We start from the raw sequence: 22,201 nt of genomic DNA, 5'->3' as shown, positions 1-22,201 counted from the left end.
CTGTAATAAATTGTAAATATGTAGTACACTATGTAATATCGATTACATGCGTGCAGGGAGAAACATAAGTATGCGATCAATTGTATGTAAAAATTTTTTCCAAATTTTATTAAATACACATAATACAAAAGAAGTAACAAAAAGAAGTGCTCATAAATAAGTGCGGACAATATGTCCCATGGACCAACCCCTCAACTTACCCCAGATGGAACAAGACTGGTAAGAACACCATTGGGGGAAATATAACATATGTGGTATCTATGTCATGAAGCCCTATTGCCATCCAGGGGCCAGAGTACTGCAGGTCAAATGGCCAGACAAAGTACAAGTGCTCATTGTGTTAGGGGCATAGCGTGAATACCCCATAATTGTAAATCGCCCCAGAGCTGCAGAAAAACCCCGTGGGTTAACTTACCAGGGAGGGGAGGATGAGGAGAGCCCGCAGTGAAGCCCCCGACGCGCGTTTCGCGATGTCCCCCCACCGCTTTATCAAGGAGATGGCTGTAAATGTCCAAATAGGGCCTTCAAATAGCCCTTGAACCCGGTCATGTGACCGGTATCCAGCCAACGATGTTGGCGCCTGCGCCATGGCATCCGCAGGTCCTTCACTGCAGCCAGGCATCATACACAGTGCACACGCGCCGGGAAAACCAGGGGCAGAGCACCGTGCATGCAGATGCCGGCCGCAGCGCGAAGCCACGGACAACATGGCGATGCGCACGGCCAAAAAAGGGAAGTGGATATGGAAACAACTATATAGAACTTCTTTTGTATTATGTGTATTTAATAAAATTTGGAAAAATTTTTTACATACAATTGATCGCATGCTCTTATGTTTCTCCCTGCACGCATATCCATTTTGAGCTTGGGCATATGGTGTTGGAGCGGGGGTTTCTTTCCCCTTGTCTCCATATCACCTTACATTTATGGGGCTTTTGTTGCTATTAATTATTTCTGTGTTCTTCACAGTTGCTCCCATTCATATTATGGACTTCCACGTACGTGACCTCACGTGGCAAGCACAACTAAACGATGTGTTTCAGAATGATGTGGACGAGGAATGCGGGACCTCTGATAAGGTTATACAGGAGGTTATTTTTCATTTTAAGGAACTGTTGCGTAAACGTACTAGGATATGGTGGAATCATGAATTTTTGGACCAATATATTCAGAAGGACCTGATCCCTAGAAGTCTCAGGATCCAAGTATTTCCTTCTTTCCCGTTCTTGGACGAGACCTTTAAGAATAAGTGGGAGGATCTAACCAATACTTGTTCAAAGGGTTCTATGACCCTTCTAAAACAAATGGATCAAGATTCCCTTACTGCCATTGAGACTGAAATTGATGGCTTACAGTCCACAATACGCAAGGAAATGTCCAGTGATGCCCTAAAAAAATTGAATGACCAAATAGATTCTGACCTGCAAAAATGGGCTCAGGACATACAAGCAAATAAGGCAAAGAAATTTAAAAGGGATGTTCAGGACAAACAATTATCTAGAGTCTACAAATGGCGGGACACAACAGGACGGTCCCGTCCAAGATATAGGAATACATCCCACTCACGGTCAAGGTCCACATCTCCTTACGTTCCAATATATCCACCCATGAGGATGATATGGGGCAGAGAGGCATTGGGTTGAGTACTGCTCCAAAAGCGGCTCCTATCAAGAGGATTGAGACTCATCAGTCCTCCAAAAGCAAGGCGTCTGGATCGGGGGTCTCCCAGGGTAGTTCTCGGGGTGATCTGCAGGTATTGAATATTTCAAGCCATGTATTCACTGAGATACAATTGGAGGTTCTGGGTAAGGGACTAACTTTTTCACCCACTAATTCTTTTAATTATTTTACAGCTCTTAAAGACCTTCAATTGATTTCAAGAAACCTGATTTTGAAAAGCTCCACACTGCGAGCCATGTTCCTGGGTCCCTGAGTGATACTGAAAGGGAAGCAATCCGTGATTTGGAGGATTTGCTAGCGGAACAGAGCGGTCCGCCTACAAGTAAGTTTCCTCCTTCGATTTGGCCGAAATCCACTAGATTCCCCCCTTGACTATTAGCCCTTCTGTAGATATTTTCACCAAGCTAGTGAGTGAGGACTTCAAAAAGCTGTCCTCCAGGCGGAAGCTGGATAATTTGACTCATAAACAACGTTTAGCCATCTCCCAATTACAATCATTGGAGGATGTAGTTTTCAAACCAGCTGACAAGGGGGGGAATATAGTGGTGTGGCCTAATTGTAAATATGAAAAGGAAGCGCTCCGACAACTGAGGGACCCAGCAACATATCAAAAACTGTTTTCAGGCCCAAAGGCCCTTTTATCACCTGAACTTCGATTGATCTTGGAGAGGGCCTTTGAAAATGGGGTCATTAACAAAAAGGTTCTGGATGGGCTGGTGGTTAAATACCCAAGAACCCCCACATTTTATCTCCTACCCAAGGTCCACAAGGATGCTCTTGACCCTCCGGGGCGTCCTATCATGTCGGGAATTGAAGGCATATGTGAACCCGTATGTCAATTCATTGACTTTGATTTGAAACCATTGGTAGAAGCACTGCCATCCTATCTTCGCGACATGACGGACGTCCTGGCACGGGTCGATGGCATCCTTGTGGAACCCTCTACTCTTCTAGTCACTGCCGACATAGAAAGCCTCTACACTTGTATCGATCATTCGGTAGGAGTGGATGCTGTCCGCTGCTTTTTGAGTGCCTCCGACCTGGATGGCCCATTATGTGAGCTGGACCTTGAGCTGGTCGACTTTATCCTAACCCATAATTTTTTTGTATTTAAGGACCAGTTTTACCTACAGAAGCGGGGTACGGCCATGGGAGCGGCCTGTGCGCCTTCGTACGCCAACCTCTTCCTGGGCGCATCGGAGAGGAGGTTGTTTGGCGACGGGGGCCCGCGGGACGTTTCCCTTGTGCTGTGCTGGTACCGCTTCATAGATGACATTTTGTTTTTGTGGGATGGTACTGTCGACCAGCTCAGGGATTTCATGAGGTCTTTGAATGATAATAGTATTAACATCCGTTTGACATACAAGTATGATGACAGGAGTGTGGATTTCCTGGACGTCCGCCTGGAGGTCGACGCGAATCGGCACATCCAGACAGCCGTATTCAGGAAACCCACCTCCGTCAATTCTTTATTGCATGCATCATCAGCCCATGATCCGGCCACGGTGAGGGCCATCCCGGTCGGACAGTTTCTCCGCATGCGGCGCATCTGCTCCACCAATGATCAATTTGAGAGGCAAGCCCATGATTTGAGCGATCGTTTTTTGACAAGGGGCTATAGCCGCAGGTGTGTCAAGAGGGCAAGACACACCCCACGTAGTGGCCTTTTACAACCGACTAATAAGAGTGGTTTGCTTAATAGAGATGGACCCATACGGTTTATCTCTACATACAATCATGAATGGCGTAATATGCGCGCCATCTTACAAAAACATCGGCCTGTTTTGGAGACAGATCCAGCCCCGAGGAATGCCCTGGGACACTCCCCATCCATGACGCCACGCCGCTCAAGAAATATGAGTGATTTATTGGTGCGGAGTCACTATGTGCCTACCCCCAAGAAATTCTTTGGTTCTAGTGGTTCGATATGTGGATCCTTCTCATGTGGACATTGCCTGGCTTGCACCAACGTCCTGCGCTGTTCCACCTTCAGCTCCTCGGATGGTATGAGAGAATACAAGATCAGACATCGGATTTCATGTGGCACGTCAAATGTTATCTATTACGCCACATGTCCGTGTCCTAAAATTTACGTTGGCCTCACCACCAGGGAGCTGAGGGTGCGAGTACGTGAACATGTGCGGGACATTGGTGCGGCCAGGACTGCGTCCAACCCGTTAGAGCTCAAAACCATTCCCCGATATTTTCGGGCGCACCACAATTGTGATGCGGGGCTGCTTCAAATTAGGGGTATCGATGCACTTCATATGGGTATAAGAGGGGGTGACTATAAAAAAGTTCTCGGGCAAATGGAGGTGAAATGGATTGTACAACTGGATACCATGAGCCCGAGAGGACTGAATGAATTTCTAAGTTTCACCCCATTCTTATAAATGCCTATATATGTCCATACAAGACCCTTAATCCCGGTGGGTATCTGCAGTGGTTCCCGTTTCCTCATACTTTGTTCCGATATATGAGGACGTACGTGTATTGATGTTTACTTTCCTGTTTTTCCTTTTTATTGTTCCACATAACCTTATATCTCCCATGTTGCTCAGCAGTGATTGTTTTTAACCTCTTTTGTTTGTTTTTTTTTAAACAAAATAATAAATAAAAATTTTTATTCATTGTTTTCTTTATTTATTCCTATCTTTTTAGTTCATTCAGTGAGTCCTTGTCTGGCTTCGGTCTAGCCCTATATAGTGGATCCGATATACTATCTTCTACTATTCTCTACAATCAAGCAACTACTTGGAACCTATTGTATATCTAACTGTTGTTATGCTTTATTTATGTGTTACTTACACATGTGGACATAGGTTTTTTCATCAGAGATGCACTTATGGTTAAATTTCCTATGCAATTTATTATACACCTTTTTGATGAATGTTATGCTCTACTTTGGCTGTAATGTATATTCATTTTATCATACTTTTATATGCTTATTTAGGCAAATTACTCCTGTGCCCATGCATAGCTTAGTTTGGGGACATAGGGGTAAGCTAGGGTTAATTCCTATGACTCTGCTTTGGCCCCTTTATATATCCCCCAATTTTGGTTCCATATAGTTGTTTCCATTTTTTGGCCGTGCGCATCGCCATGTTGTCCGTGGCTCCGCGCTGCAGCCGGTATCTGCATGCACGGTGCTCTGCCCCGGGTTTTCCCGGCACGTGCGCACTGTGTATGATGCCTGGCTGCAGTGAAGGACCTCTGGACGCCATGGCGCCAACATCATTGGCTGGATACCGGTCACATGACCGGGTTCAAGGGCTATTTGAAGGCCCTACTTGGACATTTACAGCCATCTCCTCCTCGATAAAGCGGCAGGGGACGTCGCGAAACGCACGTCGGGGGCTTCACCGCCGGGCTCTCCTCCTCCTCCCCTCTCTCGTAAGTTAACCCACGGGGTTTTTCTGCAGCTCTGGGGTGATTTACAATTATGGGGTATTCACGCTATGCCCCTAATACAATGAGCACTTGTACTTTGTCTGGCCATTTGACCTGCAGTACTCTGGCCTCTGGATGGCAATAGGACTTCATGACATAGATGTTATATTTCCCCCAATGGTGTTCTTACCAGTCTTGTTCCATCTGGGGTAAGTTGAGGGGTTGGTCCATGGGACATATTGTCCGCACCTATTTATGAGCACTTCTTTTTGTTACTTCTTTTGTATTATGTGTATTTAATAACATTTGGAAAAATTTTTTACATACAATTGATCGCATGCTCTTATGTTTCTCCCTGCACGCATATCCATTTTGAGCTTGGGCATATGGCGTTGGAGCGGGGGTTTCTTTCCCCTTGTCTCCATATCACCTTACATTTATGGGGCTTTTGTTGCTATTAATATCGATTATATATATATATACATACATACATACACACACACACACAGTATATATATATATATATATATATAAAACACTATGTAATAAACTATGTAAGTGGCAAAAAACATCTCTAACAATGTCCGGGTATAAAGGAATTGCCTCATGCACAGTCAGTTTTGATGAACGGTTGAATTTTTCTTTTTCTTTGAGAGCAAGGGAAACATTTTGCTGAAATATGGTCAATCTGCTTGCTATAGGAGACGGAGTGAAATCTTTTTCCTTGCAGCAACGCTTTGCCTGCTCAATATCATCCAAATAAAACCTTCAAATCAGTCCATAAAGAAAGCATGTTCCCTATCTGGTCTGTCATTTGTCAATGGACGTATAGGGGGCTCCCACATTACTAGTAGTACAAAGACTCTGGGAAAGCAAAATGGATCTTTGCCCCCAAAAGAAATCCATTCACACACAGCGTTTTTGCTGCGTTTTTTGAGGGTACGTTTGTCATCTGCAAAAGCAGATCAGCTTTTTAAAAAACCGCATCACCTGAAAGGTTTTTGAGCTCATAGATAATGTTTTCAATAGCAAAAGCAGATTAGAAATCTGCTCTATCTATCCATTTATCCATATCTGTCTATCCATATCTTATCTGTACCAAAAAGAATGAAAGCCGGGTAGCACACAGACTAACACTCCCTTTTTTTTTTTTAGCACCAGTCAGGTACACCTCATAGCTGCCCAAAAGGATGCCCAGGACAGGCATTGCCCGTCTTCAGTAACACATCAACATCATTTGATAGTTGGAATAAATAGACTGCATTCACCACATCTTAAGGTGCAGGCTTTATTTTCAAGTGTAGGAGTGTGCAGTATAAGGTTCTGCAGCAGCTGAGGTGTGCAGTATGAGATTCTGCGGAACAGTATGAGGTTCTGCCCCCCCCCCCTAGTTTTGATCCTGGCTAAAACCGTTTCTTATAGATATGGCGAACCCTCAGGTAACCCGAAATGAAGGTCAATGGACACAGGTGGCTGAATTGAAGGAATTGCTTAATCACTTATTTACCGTGACTAAAAAATTACAAGCTGAGGATTTAACTCCTGGCATTTTCATAAGGAAGTGGAAGAACTTGATATTTTGCCTGTCCCAAAGAGGAGATTTAGTCGCAGATGGCATTTCTGCTTCAATGAAACGGAGAGAGACACAGCTATTGGAAAATAAAATTTTTCTGGCAGCTGTTGATGTGGACCCAAGTCATCGTATATTGCTTGATGATCAACAGCTTACTAAAGGAAAAGAAGCTCTGACTGCGGTAGCAGTTAGGATGAGTGGCCTACAGGAGGACTGCCAGGTGCAAGAGGACTTGGGTCCTGACAGTGCTACTGCTGCCATATCTTCAGCCTCATCAGATGAGGAGTTTGACTTTGACAAGTATTTGGATGACATGGAGCAGGCAAAGCGTTGTCACAAGGAAAAAGATTTCACTCCATCTCCTATAGCAAGCAGATTGACCATATTTCAGCAAAATGGTTCACTTGCTTTCAAAGAAATAGAAAAATTCAACCGTTCATCAAAACTGACTGTGCATGAGGCAATTCCTTTATACCCGGAAATTGTTAGAGATGTTGCCCATGTGGTTACGGCTTTGCCTCTAACCCAAGTTAGTGTAGAAAGATTGTTCTCTAGCCTTAAAATTATTAGGTCAGATTTGAGGTCCTCTATGAAGGAGGATCTGATAGAGGCAATTTTATTTCTTAGAACAAATTCATAGACTGCACAAATGTTGTTTAGTATGTTTTTGTTGAAAACTGTTTTTTGCCACTTATAGTTTATTACATAGTGTTATATATATATACACACACTATATATATATATATGTGATCGATATAATACAGTGTATTAAATATTTACAATTTATTACAGTTTTTTGTGTTCTAAAGTTGTATTCCAATAAATATTATGTTCTATCTAAATGTCTTGATTATTGTATCATAAAAATGTCTGATGTTCACATTGTACTACAATAAATTTTTCACTTAAATATAAGCAACATATGTGGAAGTCGTGGAGTCGTGTAAGGGAAATTGAGGAGTCGGAGTCGCAGGTTTGGCTTACCGACTCCACAGCCCTGTTGCAGACACAAGTTAGATCATGCACTGTGCAAGATCTAACTAACGAGCTAGTGCCTGGTGACCCGGATGTCATCATGTTGACATTGGGTCACCATGGTAATGATTGGGCCCCCACAATTACATTGTGGGGGCGCCGATCGGAGTGCAAAGTGGCCTCCTCCCTCTGCATGCCTGCTAAATGCTGCGATTGCAATATTTAGAGGGTTAAAGCGCAGAAAGTGGTGCGGGCACCACTCTTGCACTGAGTGCCGGCTGTCATCTGTCAAAATCAGCTGACACCGGAGGCGATTGTGCATGCACAGCCTCTGTGCAAGCAAAAACGCCATGAAGTATCCATACATCCAAGTTCGGTAAGTACAATCCAACCTGGACGTATGGCTACGGCCAAGGTCGTAAACAGATTAACAGTCAAGCTGCGCAAACAGACAACAGGCTGGTTTCACTGGAGAGAAGAAAAAAAAAAGCTGAGGTATTATGAAAAAGAAAGAAACAAAACAGAAGAAAAATCAACTGCTTCGAAATTTGGTATTTTGAAACAAAATAAAGCAAGACACATCACTCAAAGCAAGGATCACAAAGCTGCAACTTGCATACTTTGGACACATTATATATGTAGTGATGAGCGAGTAGCATTGTTGCTCGGTTTTTTCCGAGCATGCTCGGTTGTCCTCCGAATATTTTGGCGTGCTCGGAGATTTAGTTTGTGTCGAAGCAACTGCATGATTTGTAGCTGCTGGACAGGCTGAATACATGTGGGGATTCCCTAACAAACAGGAATTCCACACATGTATTCAGTCTGTCCAGCAGCTACAAATTATGCAGCTGCTTTGACAAACACTAAATCTCTGAGCATGCCAAAATTACCGGAGATCACTCGAGCAAAGAGTATACTTGCTCATCACTAATTATATGAAGAGACCAATCAATGGTGAAGGACATCATGGTCGAAACAATAGAAGAGCAAGACCAGCAGCCTGATGGTTTGACACTATCAATATAACAGTTGACGTATCAAGGCTTGCACGAGATCGATCTCCCTACAGAGAGTTAATCCATCAAGTTGCGATGGCTTGAGATGGCACTGAAGGCCATTAAATAATAATAATGAATAAAAGGAGTCATTGCTTCTTCACGGCTCCTAATGTCCTTCTCCTGTAAGAGATGCCTACACTTCACAGGAACAAAAAATGTAATATAATATTATTCAGCTGCCCACCAAAAAATTTATTTTTCAAGGATAAAATTAGGAATTGCTTCTTAATTTGAAATACTGTTCTGCAGAGAAGGAAATTACCGTACACTGGTAAAAAAAAAAAAAATAATGTAAAAACATATTCTTGTCAGTGGTGTGAAGATCATTGTGGGAGCAGCATTTGTCTCATAAAACACTCTGCACCTGCTGCACCGATACCTGTAGTAGGTTCGGAGTGCTGTATGTGATAAATGCTGCTCACATGATGATCGTCAATGCTCAAGGCTCTCTACACAGCAGCTCTCCTCTCAAAGTGCTCATATGACAGAAAGTAATAGAGGTGAAGAATCCTCAGCTAAATCAAACTAAAAATGCCTGTTCTGCCATCCTCTGAGCTTTTGGTATTTTTCCCCTCTATCACTATGTTTTCACATGTTTGGGTAATGAAACAAGTAACCCCCTCGTCCAGTGGAATCTCTGTTAACACCCCTTTTGTTGAAGGGAAGATTTGGCTGAAGGGGAAATGTATATATTGGGCACCCTAAACTTTAATAGCCCATATCTCCTCAATTTAGTGGAGAAAAAAAACTGTAGTAGCCATCCCCTCTGCCTCTTTTTAGTGATATATACAGTTTAAGATAAAATATAACTTTTAATACATAACTCTAAAAAAATCAAACCTAAAGTGTCACCAAAAGTGATTAAAACGAGATGCCCATACATTGGGTAATCCCCAAGGGATAATTGAATGCACCCAAAAGCATCAGATAGGAGTATAGAATGCAGCTAATGTAATATCCAAGCAGCAATCTATATATGTTGGATACAGCATAAAAAATAGCAAAATGCCATAGCCAATTGCACTTATATGTTTATATACTGGCTAAACCAAAGAAAGGGGGAAGAGGTTCATAGCCACAAATAGAAGAGAATAATAATAAAAGGAACAATCTCACCAATATTTTGCAGACGGTCAGGAGTCTCCAGGGATACTCATCATACATATGGATAGGCAGCAGTGGGAGTACAATACCCTGTCACAACCCTCATAAGCTGACCATTATCTGATCCCCAGACTCCTGCCCTGACAACTGGCAGTCCACAACTAGCCCTAGATTGCACAAGCCCTACACATTCCCTTCAAGGAGCGTCCCAACGCGTTTCATCCAAGTAATTCTTCAGGGGACTAACTTGTTCAAAAGTGCCACAGTGCTAAAGCTAAGAGACATACATCCTCCTGCTCTCAATACTATCTGCTGTCTGCAGTGAGCGGAGGAAAAAGGGCTTATTTATATCATCAGGGCGATCCACACAGCCCCATCATAATTAATTCAGTGAGTCACACATGTATACTCACTCTCACTTTACATATCAATTGTCCTCCATTATGTGATTCTTCCCCAAGGTGCGCGCCACAGTTCGCATTAACTCCGCCCCCCATGACATCACAGAGCAAAGCGTCATGGGTACAGAGCACTAACTGGTCAAAGACGCCACACTTCCTGTGAAACCAAGATGGCGGATGCCCCACTTCCGGTGACGTCTCAAAACACAGTAGACGCCCTTCGGGATGCCCCACTTCCGGTAAAACCAAGATGGCGGGTGCCCCACTTCCGGTTGGCATGCAAAAGCCGTCTCTGGGAGTGCATTATGTCCCACTTTCATAAAAGCACATAGCGCGGTGCCGTAGCACTATCGGTGAGCCAAACCGCATCAGTCTGGGGATCAGATAATGGTCAGCTTATGAGGGTTGTGACAGGGTATTGTACTCCCACTGCTGCCTATCCATATGTATGATGAGTATCCCTGGAGACTCCTGACCGTCTGCAAAATATTGGTGAGATTGTTCCTTTTATTATTATTCTCATCTATTTGTGGCTATGAACCTCTTCCCCCTTTCTTTGGTTTAGCCAGTATATAAACATATGAGTGCAATTTGCTATGGCATTTTGCTATTTTTTATGCTGTATCCAACATATATAGATTGCTGCTTGGATATTACATTAGCTGCATTCTATACTCCTATCTGATGCTTTTGGGTGCATTCAATTATCCCTTGGGGATTACCCAATGTATGGTCATCTCGTTTTAATCACTTTTGGTGACACTTTAGGTTTGATTTTTTTAGAGTTATGTATTAAAAGTTATATTTTATCTTACTTGCTGTTATACATTATACATTTGGGTGAGAATTCATTGTCAATCCCTGATTACTATTGGCATTTTTGCTGTATATTGATATATACAGTTTAAACTAAAAAATATTATGAAAGGTCCTCTTCAATTGCCAGCAGATCGGTGGATGTCCAGCTCCTGAGACCAGCACCAATTGCTTAACAGACTGATGAGAAATGCATACCTCGTGAGGTAGGTGCACAGAACAGAGTACGGATTCAATAGAAAGTCTACAAAATTGTACCAAACAGTGAATAAGTAAAAAGAGAGTCTACTACTCACCTGGGCGGTTATTTGTAGGAATCTCCTCTTTACACTGCTCATCACCCCTCACATATGTCTCTGTAGTATTAATATGGGTCAGATATTCACCCTGAAATAAATATTGTAAAAGTCACAGACAGATGGAGAAGTCACATCTATGATCATGTATAATCCTGCCATCTCCTCCGTTCTCATTACACAAGTATAAAACATATAATACTGGGGGATAAAACAAGACTGAGCACAAGACCTTCACAGCCGTCTACACATCATAGGGGAGATCTCATGACACCTTCTCTCCATCTACCTGATGATCCTGAGGAACATTGGGATCTTCTGGTTTACAGTCCTGTGGAAGAAGAGGACGGGGACATCTCTCTGGTGTTGTTCTCTTACTGGAGAGATCTGGAGGAAACACATACAGGGACTGAATTCATTCTTTACATACAAATAATTATAGGCCGTGTGTATTTAGTCCTGTCTATTACCTGGTGATGTGTGGGGCCGGGGAACCTCCATCATGACATCCTTGTACAGATCTTTATGTCCTTCTAAATATTCCCACTCCTCCACGGAGAAATAGACGGCGACATCCTGACACCTTATAGGAACCTGACACATACAATGATACTGTCATCCCCCCGATCCCTTCATAGTGTTACTATATAATGTCCCAGCAGTGTCACCTCTCCAGTCAGCAGCTCAATCATCTTGTAGGTGAGTTCTAGGATCTTCTGGTCATCGATGTCCTCATGTATCAGGGGGTGAGGTGGAGGTCCTGTGATTGGGCTCAGCGGTCTTCCCCATCCCTCAGACACAGGGTCCTGACAGCGCTCACTAGGGGTCTTCTTCACTACTGTGTAATCCTGGTTATGGAGAGACACAATAATAAATCTCACTACAGACATTTCCAGAGTCCTCACCTCTCCAGTTCTGTCCATCTGTTATTCCCATAGATAAGAATGATGTAATGTGACGTCATCAGAATCTCTCACCTCTCCAGTAAGCCGGAAGAGGATCTCTAGGGTGAGGTGTAATATCCTCTCCGCCATCTTGTCCCTGTTTCTTTCCATTCTTGACTCGTCAATCAGGAAAATTCTCTTATATAGAAGATCGTCACTGAGAGGACCTGATATAGTAGATACCTGAATGAGAAGATGAAGATGTAACATCATAGAGAATCCCACGTAATAATACAATTACTGAAGACTTTATATCCAATCACAAACCACAGAATTGATGCCGAGATGTATGACTCGTGACTATTTCGTCAGTGTTCATCTGTTGCTTCTTTACGTTCACCATGACATGACAGTTCATCTGATCAGCTGACATGTGCGTGGAACAGCCGCGGGTGAAATCGCGATTCACCAGCAGCTGTTAACATGTTAAATGATGCTGTCAATCTCTGACAGCGGCATTTAACATGGATGCGCAGCGTTGCTTCCTGCTCCCATCGACGCCTGTGTCACATGACCGCGGGTCGCTGACGGGTTGGCATGACAACCTGGGGTCAGGAGAAGACCCCTGTGGTTGTCATTGCTGGATCGCTATGAGCGCCGCCTAGTGGTTGGCGCTCATAGCAAGTGAGCATTTCTGATACATAGAGCAGGGCTGCAGCCCTGCTCTATTTATCCGAGGCGATCAGACCAGTTCAGCTTCAAGTCTCCCATGGAGACTATTGAAGCAAGTTAAAAAAAATTTTTTAAAATATTAAAAAAAAAAAATAAAAAAAATAAAAGTTCAAATGACCCCACTTTCGCCCCATTCAAAATAAAATAAAAAAAAATCATATACACATATTTGGCATCATTGTGTTCAGAATCACCAGATCTATCAATATATAAACCGAATTAATACAATCGCTGAACGACGTAGTGAGAAAAACAAACGAAACACCAGTGTGGGATTGCCCTTTTTCTTCGCAATTTCACCGCCCTTGGAATTTTTTTCTCATTTTCTGTTACACGACATGGTAAAACCAATGGTGTCGTTCAAAAGTACAACTCGTCCCGCAAAAAACAAACCCTCACATGGCCATATTGACGGAAAAATAAAAAAGTTAAGGCTCTGGAAAGCAGGGAGCGAAAAACGAAAACACCTCTGATCTTTAAAGGGTTAATAGTTGTTTCACAACCCCACAATGTGAGCGACTATCCCACCACCGATGCCCCATGTATCCGGTCGGTGCCCTATAGTGCGCTCTTCTGTCACCCCACAGCCTGTTATCGCCATCTCGGGGCCCGTGTGACGCTCAGCTCCAGGCTCAGCACGTGGATAACAAAACGGGTCATTGGAATAATGTTCTGGGAGATTTATAAGGGGCAAACACTTATGGCCGTGACTGTATGAGGCACCCGGGGGTCCCTGCCCTCAGCGTCTGTCACCCGCAGATTAGGGGCTCACACAGGGCCGATGTGGGGACAGATTCCCCTAATGCTGCGGAGGCCGAGCACAAACCTCCCAGACCCCCAGAGCCCGAGCTCAGGGTCACAGGTCAGACCCCAGCGACCGGGGGAGAACGTGTGTATTCAGGGGGGAAACATGGAGAACGGAACAGCACAGAGATGGTAAAGAGCATTTATTATATGGGGAGGAAAAATGGCCGAGTGTGACCAGCGGCTAATCCTGAGAGAGAATAACGGGGCTCCAGCACCTACCTCCACCTGCAGAGCCGCACTCCACATATATGGCTGCTCTGTGCGCACAGGACCTGGGATGAGGTCACAGGAGGGGAGGAGTCAGGGGTCACATGATCAGGGGCCTCAGTGTATGCAGGACTCTGCTGTGCTGGTTGTCATGGTGCTGGATGAGGGGAAGTTTCTGTGTGGGGTCAGGAGGGGTTTACAGGGTGGATGTAGCAGAGCCGTGTGTGTACGAGGTGTACGGAGCGGAGCCGTGTGTGTACGAGGTGTACGGAGCAGAGCCGTGTGTGTACGAGGTGTACGGAGCAGAGCCGTGTGTGTACGAGGTGTACGAGGTGTACGGAGCGGAGCCGCGTGTGTACGAGGTGTACGGAGCAGAGCCGTGTGTGTACGAGGTGTACGGAGCGGAGCCGTGTGTGTACGAGGTGTACGGAGCGGAGCCGTGTGTGTACGAGGTGTACGGAGCAGAGCCGTGTGTGTACGAGGTGTACGAGGTGTACGGAGCGGGGCCGTGTGTGTACGAGATGTACGGAGCGGAGCCGGGTGTGTACGAGGTGTACGGAGCGGAGCCGTGTGTGTATGAGGATTACTTAGCGGAGCCGCGTGAGTACGAGGAGTACGAAGTGGAGCCGTATGTATACGAGGTGTACGGAGCGGAGCCGCGTGTACGAGGTGTACGGAGCGGAGCCGTGTGTGTACGAGGTGTACGGAGCGGAGCCGCGTGTGTACAAGGAGTACGGAGCAAAGCCACGTGTGTACGAGGTGTACGGAGCGGAGCCGTGTGTGTACGAGGTGTACGGAGCGGAGCCGCGTGTGTACAAGGAGTACGGAGCAAAGCCACGTGTGTACGAGGTGTACAGAGCGGAGCCGTGTGTGTACGAGGTGTACGGAGCGGAGCCGTGTGTGTACGAGGTGTACGGAGCGGAGCCGCTTGTGTACGAGGTGTACGGAGCGGAACCGCGTGTGTACGAGGTGTACGGAGCGGAGCCGTGTGTGTACGAGATGTACGGAGCGGAGCCGTGTGTGTACGAGGTGTACGGAGCGGAGCCGCTTGTGTACGAGGTGTACGGAGCGGAGCCGCGTGTGTACGAGGTGTACGGAGCGGAACCGTGTGTGTACGAGGTGTACAGAGCAGAGCCGCGTGTGTACGAGGTGTACGGAGCGGAGCCGCGTGTGTTCGAGGTGTACGGAGCGGAGCCGTGTGTGTATGAGGATTACTTAGCGGAGCCGCGTGAGTACGAGGAGTACGAAGTGGAGCCGTATGTATACGAGGTGTACGGAGCGGAGCCGCGTGTGCACGAGGTGTACGGAGCGGAGCCGCGTGTGTACGAGGTGTACGGAGCGGAGCCGCGTGTACGAGGTGTACGGAGCGGAGCCGCGTGTACGAGGTGTACAGAGCGGAGCTATGTGTGTACGAGGTGTACGGAGCGGAGCCGTGTGTGTACGAGGTGTACGGAGCGGAGCCGCATGTGTACGAAGCAGAGCCGCGTGTGTACAAGGAGTATGGAGCAAAGCCACGTGTGTACGAGGTGTACAGAGCGGAGCCGTGTGTGTACGAGGTGTACGGAGCGGAGCCGTGTGTGTACGAGATGTACGGAGCGGAGCCGTGTGTGTACGAGGTGTACGGAGCGGAGCCGCTTGTGTACGAGGTGTACGGAGCGGAACCGCGTGTGTACGAGGTGTACGGAGCGGAGCCGCGTGTGTACGAGGTGTACGGAGCGGAACCGTGTGTGTACGAGGTGTACAGAGCAGAGCCGCGTGTGTACGAGGTGTACGGAGCGGAGCCGCGTGTGTTCGAGGTGTACGGAGCGGAGCCGTGTGTGTATGAGGATTACTTAGCGGAGCCGTGTGAGTACGAGGAGTACGGAGTGGAGCCGTATGTATACGAGGTGTACGGAGCTGAGCCGTGTGTGTACGAGGTGTACAGAGCGGAACCACGTGTGTGTCCGAGGTGTACGGAGCGGAACCGTGTGTGTACGAGGTGTAGGGAGCGGAGCCGTGTGTACGGTGCAGAGAGCCGTGCGAGGTGTACGGAGTGAAGCCGCGTGTGTACGAGGTGTACGGAGTGGAGCCGCGTGTGTACGAGGTGTACGGAGTGGAGCCGTGTGTGTACGAGGTGTACGGAGCGGAGCCGCATGTGTACGAGATGTACGGAGCGGAACCGTGTGTGTACGAGGTGTACGGAGCGGAGCCGCGTGTGTACGAGGTGTACGGAGCGGAGCCGCGTGTGTACGAGGTGTACGGAGCGGAACCGTGTGTGTACGAGGTGTAGGGAGCGGAGCCGTGTGTACGGTGCAGAGAGCCGTGCGAGGTGTACGGAGTGAAGCCGCGTGTGTACGAGGTGTACGGAGCGGAGCCACGTGTACGAGGTGTACGGAGCGGAGCCGTGTGTGTACGAGGTGTACGGAGCGGAGCCGCGTGTGTACAAGGAGTACGGAGCAAAGCCACGTGTGTACGAGGTGTACAGAGCGGAGCCGTGTGTGTACGAGGTGTACGGAGCGGAGCCGTGTGTGTACGAGATGTACGGAGCGGAGCCGTGTGTGTACGAGGTGTACGGAGCGGAGCCGCTTGTGTACGAGGTGTACGGAGCGGAACCGCGTGTGTACGAGGTGTACGGAGCGGAGCCGTGTGTGTACGAGATGTACGGAGCGGAGCCGTGTGTGTACGAGGTGTACGGAGCGGAGCCGCTTGTGTACGAGGTGTACGGAGCGGAGCCGCGTGTGTACGAGGTGTACGGAGCGGAACCGTGTGTGTACGAGGTGTACAGAGCAGAGCCGCGTGTGTACGAGGTGTACGGAGCGGAGCCGCGTGTGTTCGAGGTGTACGGAGCGGAGCCGTGTGTGTATGAGGATTACTTAGCGGAGCCGCGTGAGTACGAGGAGTACGAAGTGGAGCCGTATGTATACGAGGTGTACGGAGCGGAGCCGCGTGTGCACGAGGTGTACGGAGCGGAGCCGCGTGTGTACGAGGTGTACGGAGCGGAGCCGCGTGTACGAGGTGTACGGAGCGGAGCCGCGTGTACGAGGTGTACAGAGCGGAGCTATGTGTGTACGAGGTGTACGGAGCGGAGCCGTGTGTGTACGAGGTGTACGGAGCGGAGCCGCATGTGTACGAAGCAGAGCCGCGTGTGTACAAGGAGTATGGAGCAAAGCCACGTGTGTACGAGGTGTACAGAGCGGAGCCGTGTGTGTACGAGGTGTACGGAGCGGAGCCGTGTGTGTACGAGATGTACGGAGCGGAGCCGTGTGTGTACGAGGTGTACGGAGCGGAGCCGCTTGTGTACGAGGTGTACGGAGCGGAACCGCGTGTGTACGAGGTGTACGGAGCGGAGCCGCGTGTGTACGAGGTGTACGGAGCGGAACCGTGTGTGTACGAGGTGTACAGAGCAGAGCCGCGTGTGTACGAGGTGTACGGAGCGGAGCCGCGTGTGTTCGAGGTGTACGGAGCGGAGCCGTGTGTGTATGAGGATTACTTAGCGGAGCCGTGTGAGTACGAGGAGTACGGAGTGGAGCCGTATGTATACGAGGTGTACGGAGCTGAGCCGTGTGTGTACGAGGTGTACAGAGCGGAACCACGTGTGTGTCCGAGGTGTACGGAGCGGAACCGTGTGTGTACGAGGTGTAGGGAGCGGAGCCGTGTGTACGGTGCAGAGAGCCGTGCGAGGTGTACGGAGTGAAGCCGCGTGTGTACGAGGTGTACGGAGTGGAGCCGCGTGTGTACGAGGTGTACGGAGTGGAGCCGTGTGTGTACGAGGTGTACGGAGCGGAGCCGCATGTGTACGAGATGTACGGAGCGGAACCGTGTGTGTACGAGGTGTACGGAGCGGAGCCGCGTGTGTACGAGGTGTACGGAGCGGAGCCGCGTGTGTACGAGGTGTACGGAGCGGAACCGTGTGTGTACGAGGTGTAGGGAGCGGAGCCGTGTGTACGGTGCAGAGAGCCGTGCGAGGTGTACGGAGTGAAGCCGCGTGTGTACGAGGTGTACGGAGCGGAGCCACGTGTACGAGGTGTACGGAGCGGAGCCGTGTGTGTACGAGATGTACGGAGCGGAGCCGTGTGTGTACGAGGTGTACGGAGCGGAGCCGCTTGTGTACGAGGTGTACGGAGCGGAACCGCGTGTGTACGAGGTGTACGGAGCGGAGCCGCGTGTGTACGAGGTGTACGGAGCGGAACCGTGTGTGTACGAGGTGTACAGAGCAGAGCCGCGTGTGTACGAGGTGTACGGAGCGGAGCCGCGTGTGTTCGAGGGGTACGGAGCGGAGCCGTGTGTGTATGAGGATTACTTAGCGGAGCCGCGTGAGTACGAGGAGTACGAAGTGGAGCCGTATGTATACGAGGTGTACGGAGCGGAGCCGCGTGTGCACGAGGTGTACGGAGCGGAGCCGCGTGTGTACGAGGTGTACGGAGCGGAGCCGCGTGTACGAGGTGTACGGAGCGGAGCCGCGTGTACGAGGTGTACGGAGCGGAGCTATGTGTGTACGAGGTGTACGGAGCGGAGCCGTGTGTGTACGAGGTGTACGGAGCGGAGCCGCATGTGTACGAAGCAGAGCCGCGTGTGTACAAGGAGTACGGAGCAAAGCCACGTGTGTACGAGGTGTACAGAGCGGAGCCGTGTGTGTACGAGGTGTACGGAGCGGAGCCGTGTGTGTACGAGATGTACGGAGCGGAGCCGTGTGTGTACGAGGTGTACGGAGCGGAGCCGCTTGTGTACGAGGTGTACGGAGCGGAACCGCGTGTGTACGAGGTGTACGGAGCGGAGCCGCGTGTGTACGAGGTGTACGGAGCGGAACCGTGTGTGTACGAGGTGTACAGAGCAGAGCCGCGTGTGTACGAGGTGTACGGAGCGGAGCCGCGTGTGTTCGAGGTGTACGGAGCGGAGCCGTGTGTGTATGAGGATTACTTAGCGGAGCCGTGTGAGTACGAGGAGTACGGAGTGGAGCCGTATGTATACGAGGTGTACGGAGCTGAGCCGTGTGTGTACGAGGTGTACAGAGCGGAACCACGTGTGTGTCCGAGGTGTACGGAGCGGAACCGTGTGTGTACGAGGTGTAGGGAGCGGAGCCGTGTGTACGGTGCAGAGAGCCGTGCGAGGTGTACGGAGTGAAGCCGCGTGTGTACGAGGTGTACGGAGTGGAGCCGCGTGTGTACGAGGTGTACGGAGTGGAGCCGTGTGTGTACGAGGTGTACGGAGCGGAGCCGCATGTGTACGAGATGTACGGAGCGGAACCGTGTGTGTACGAGGTGTACGGAGCGGAGCCGCGTGTGTACGAGGTGTACGGAGCGGAGCCGCGTGTGTACGAGGTGTACGGAGCGGAACCGTGTGTGTACGAGGTGTAGGGAGCGGAGCCGTGTGTACGGTGCAGAGAGCCGTGCGAGGTGTACGGAGTGAAGCCGCGTGTGTACGAGGTGTACGGAGCGGAGCCACGTGTACGAGGTGTACGGAGCGGAGCCGTGTGTGTACGAGATGTACGGAGCGGAGCCGTGTGTGTACGAGGTGTACGGAGCGGAGCCGCTTGTGTACGAGGTGTACGGAGCGGAACCGCGTGTGTACGAGGTGTACGGAGCGGAGCCGCGTGTGTACGAGGTGTACGGAGCGGAACCGTGTGTGTACGAGGTGTACAGAGCAGAGCCGCGTGTGTACGAGGTGTACGGAGCGGAGCCGCGTGTGTTCGAGGTGTACGGAGCGGAGCCGTGTGTGTATGAGGATTACTTAGCGGAGCCGCGTGAGTACGAGGAGTACGAAGTGGAGCCGTATGTATACGAGGTGTACGGAGCGGAGCCGCGTGTGCACGAGGTGTACGGAGCGGAGCCGCGTGTGTACGAGGTGTACGGAGCGGAGCCGCGTGTACGAGGTGTACGGAGCGGAGCCGCGTGTACGAGGTGTACGGAGCGGAGCTATGTGTGTACGAGGTGTACGGAGCGGAGCCGTGTGTGTACGAGGTGTACGGAGCGGAGCCGCATGTGTACGAAGCAGAGCCGCGTGTGTACAAGGAGTACGGAGCAAAGCCACGTGTGTACGAGGTGTACAGAGCGGAGCCGTGTGTGTACGAGGTGTACGGAGCGGAGCCGTGTGTGTACGAGATGTACGGAGCGGAGCCGTGTGTGTACGAGGTGTACGGAACGGAGCCGCTTGTGTACGAGGTGTACGGAGCGGAACCGCGTGTGTACGAGGTGTACGGAGCGGAGCCGCGTGTGTACGAGGTGTACGGAGCGGAACCGTGTGTGTACGAGGTGTACAGAGCAGAGCCGCGTGTGTACGAGGTGTACGGAGCGGAGCCGCGTGTGTTCGAGGTGTACGGAGCGGAGCCGTGTGTGTATGAGGATTACTTAGCGGAGCCGTGTGAGTACGAGGAGTACGGAGTGGAGCCGTATGTATACGAGGTGTACGGAGCTGAGCCGTGTGTGTACGAGGTGTACAGAGCGGAACCACGTGTGTGTCCGAGGTGTACGGAGCGGAACCGTGTGTGTACGAGGTGTAGGGAGCGGAGCCGTGTGTACGGTGCAGAGAGCCGTGCGAGGTGTACGGAGTGAAGCCGCGTGTGTACGAGGTGTACGGAGTGGAGCCGCGTGTGTACGAGGTGTACTGAGCGGAGCCGTGTGTGTACGAGGTGTACGGAGCGGAGCCGCATGTGTACGAGATGTACGGAGCGGAACCGTGTGTGTACGAGGTGTACGGAGCGGAGCCGTGTGTGTACGAGGTGTACGGAGCGGAGCCGCGTGTGTACGAGGTGTACGGAGCGGAACCGTGTGTGTACGAGGTGTAGGGAGCGGAGCCGTGTGTACGGTGCAGAGAGCCGTGCGAGGTGTACGGAGTGAAGCCGCGTGTGTACGAGGTGTACGGAGCGGAGCCACGTGTACGAGGTGTACGGAGCGGAGCCGCGTGTGTACGAGGTGTACGGAGCGGAGCCGCGTGTGTGCGAGGTGTACGGAGCGGAGCCGCGTGTACGAGGTGTACGGAGCGGAGCCGCGTGTACGAGGTGTACGGAGCGGAGCTATGTGTGTACGAGGTGTACGGAGCGGAGCCGTGTGTGTACGAGGTGTACGGAGCGGAGCCGCGTGTACGAGGTGTACGGAGCGGAGCTATGTGTGTACGAGGTGTACGGAGTGAAGCCGCGTGTGTACGAGGTGTACGGAGCGGAGCCACGTGTACGAGGTGTACGGAGCGGAGCCGCGTGTGTACGAGGTGTACGGAGCGGAGCCGCGTGTGTACGAGGTGTACGGAGCGGAGCCGCGTGTACGAGGTGTACGGAGCGGAGCCGCGTGTACGAGGTGTACGGAGCGGAGCTATGTGTGTACGAGGTGTACGGAGCGGAGCCGTGTGTGTACGAGGTGTACGGAGCGGAGCCGCATGTGTACGAAGCAGAGCCGCGTGTGTACAAGGAGTACGGAGCAAAGCCACGTGTGTACGAGGTGTACAGAGCGGAGCCGTGTGTGTACGAGGTGTACGGAGCGGAGCCGTGTGTGTACGAGATGTACGGAGCGGAGCCGTGTGTGTACGAGGTGTACGGAGTGGAGCCGCTTGTGTACGAGGTGTACGGAGCGGAACCGCGTGTGTACGAGGTGTACGGAGCGGAGCCGCGTGTGTACGAGGTGTACGGAGCGGAGCCGCGTGTGTACGAGGTGTACGGAGCGGAACCGTGTGTGTACGAGGTGTACAGAGCAGAGCCGCGTGTGTACGAGGTGTACGGAGCGGAGCCGCGTGTGTTCGAGGTGTACGGAGCGGAGCCGTGTGTGTATGAGGATTACTTAGCGGAGCCGTGTGAGTACGAGGAGTACGGAGTGGAGCCGTATGTATACGAGGTGTACGGAGCTGAGCCGTGTGTGTACGAGGTGTACAGAGCGGAACCACGTGTGTGTCCGAGGTGTACGGAGCGGAACCGTGTGTGTACGAGGTGTAGGGAGCGGAGCCGTGTGTACGGTGCAGAGAGCCGTGCGAGGTGTACGGAGTGAAGCCGCGTGTGTACGAGGTGTACGGAGTGGAGCCGCGTGTGTACGAGGTGTACGGAGCGGAGCCGTGTGTGTACGAGGTGTACGGAGCGGAGCCGCATGTGTACGAGATGTACGGAGCGGAACCGTGTGTGTACGAGGTGTACGGAGCGGAGCCGCGTGTGTACGAGGTGTACGGAGCGGAGCCGCGTGTGTACGAGGTGTACGGAGCGGAACCGTGTGTGTACGAGGTGTAGGGAGCGGAGCCGTGTGTACGGTGCAGAGAGCCGTGCGAGGTGTACGGAGTGAAGCCGCGTGTGTACGAGGTGTACGGAGCGGAGCCACGTGTACGAGGT

General features: G+C 50.4%; 1 protein-coding gene across 1 annotated transcript in view; it reads right to left on the bottom strand.

Annotated features, from left to right (window-relative positions):
• LOC141055797 (uncharacterized) overlaps positions 1–14,044 on the bottom strand; it is a 63,759-nt gene extending 49,715 nt beyond the window's left edge. The window contains 6 exon segments of the mRNA XM_073552509.1: positions 11,294–11,384; positions 11,583–11,680; positions 11,764–11,887; positions 11,962–12,141; positions 12,271–12,420; positions 13,936–14,044. Of these exon segments, the coding sequence (XP_073408610.1) occupies positions 11,294–11,384; positions 11,583–11,680; positions 11,764–11,887; positions 11,962–12,141; positions 12,271–12,420; positions 13,936–13,962 (670 nt within the window). The 5' untranslated portion in view covers positions 13,963–14,044.
• Between the last annotated feature and the right edge of the window lie 8,157 nt (positions 14,045–22,201).

Source organism: Dendrobates tinctorius, unplaced genomic scaffold (assembly GCF_039654945.1).
Source record: "Dendrobates tinctorius isolate UK_male_01 unplaced genomic scaffold, ASM3965494v1 ptg000192l, whole genome shotgun sequence".
Lineage (NCBI taxonomy): Eukaryota > Metazoa > Chordata > Amphibia > Anura > Dendrobatidae > Dendrobates > Dendrobates tinctorius.
This window is presented reverse-complemented; position numbering and strand designations above follow the sequence as displayed.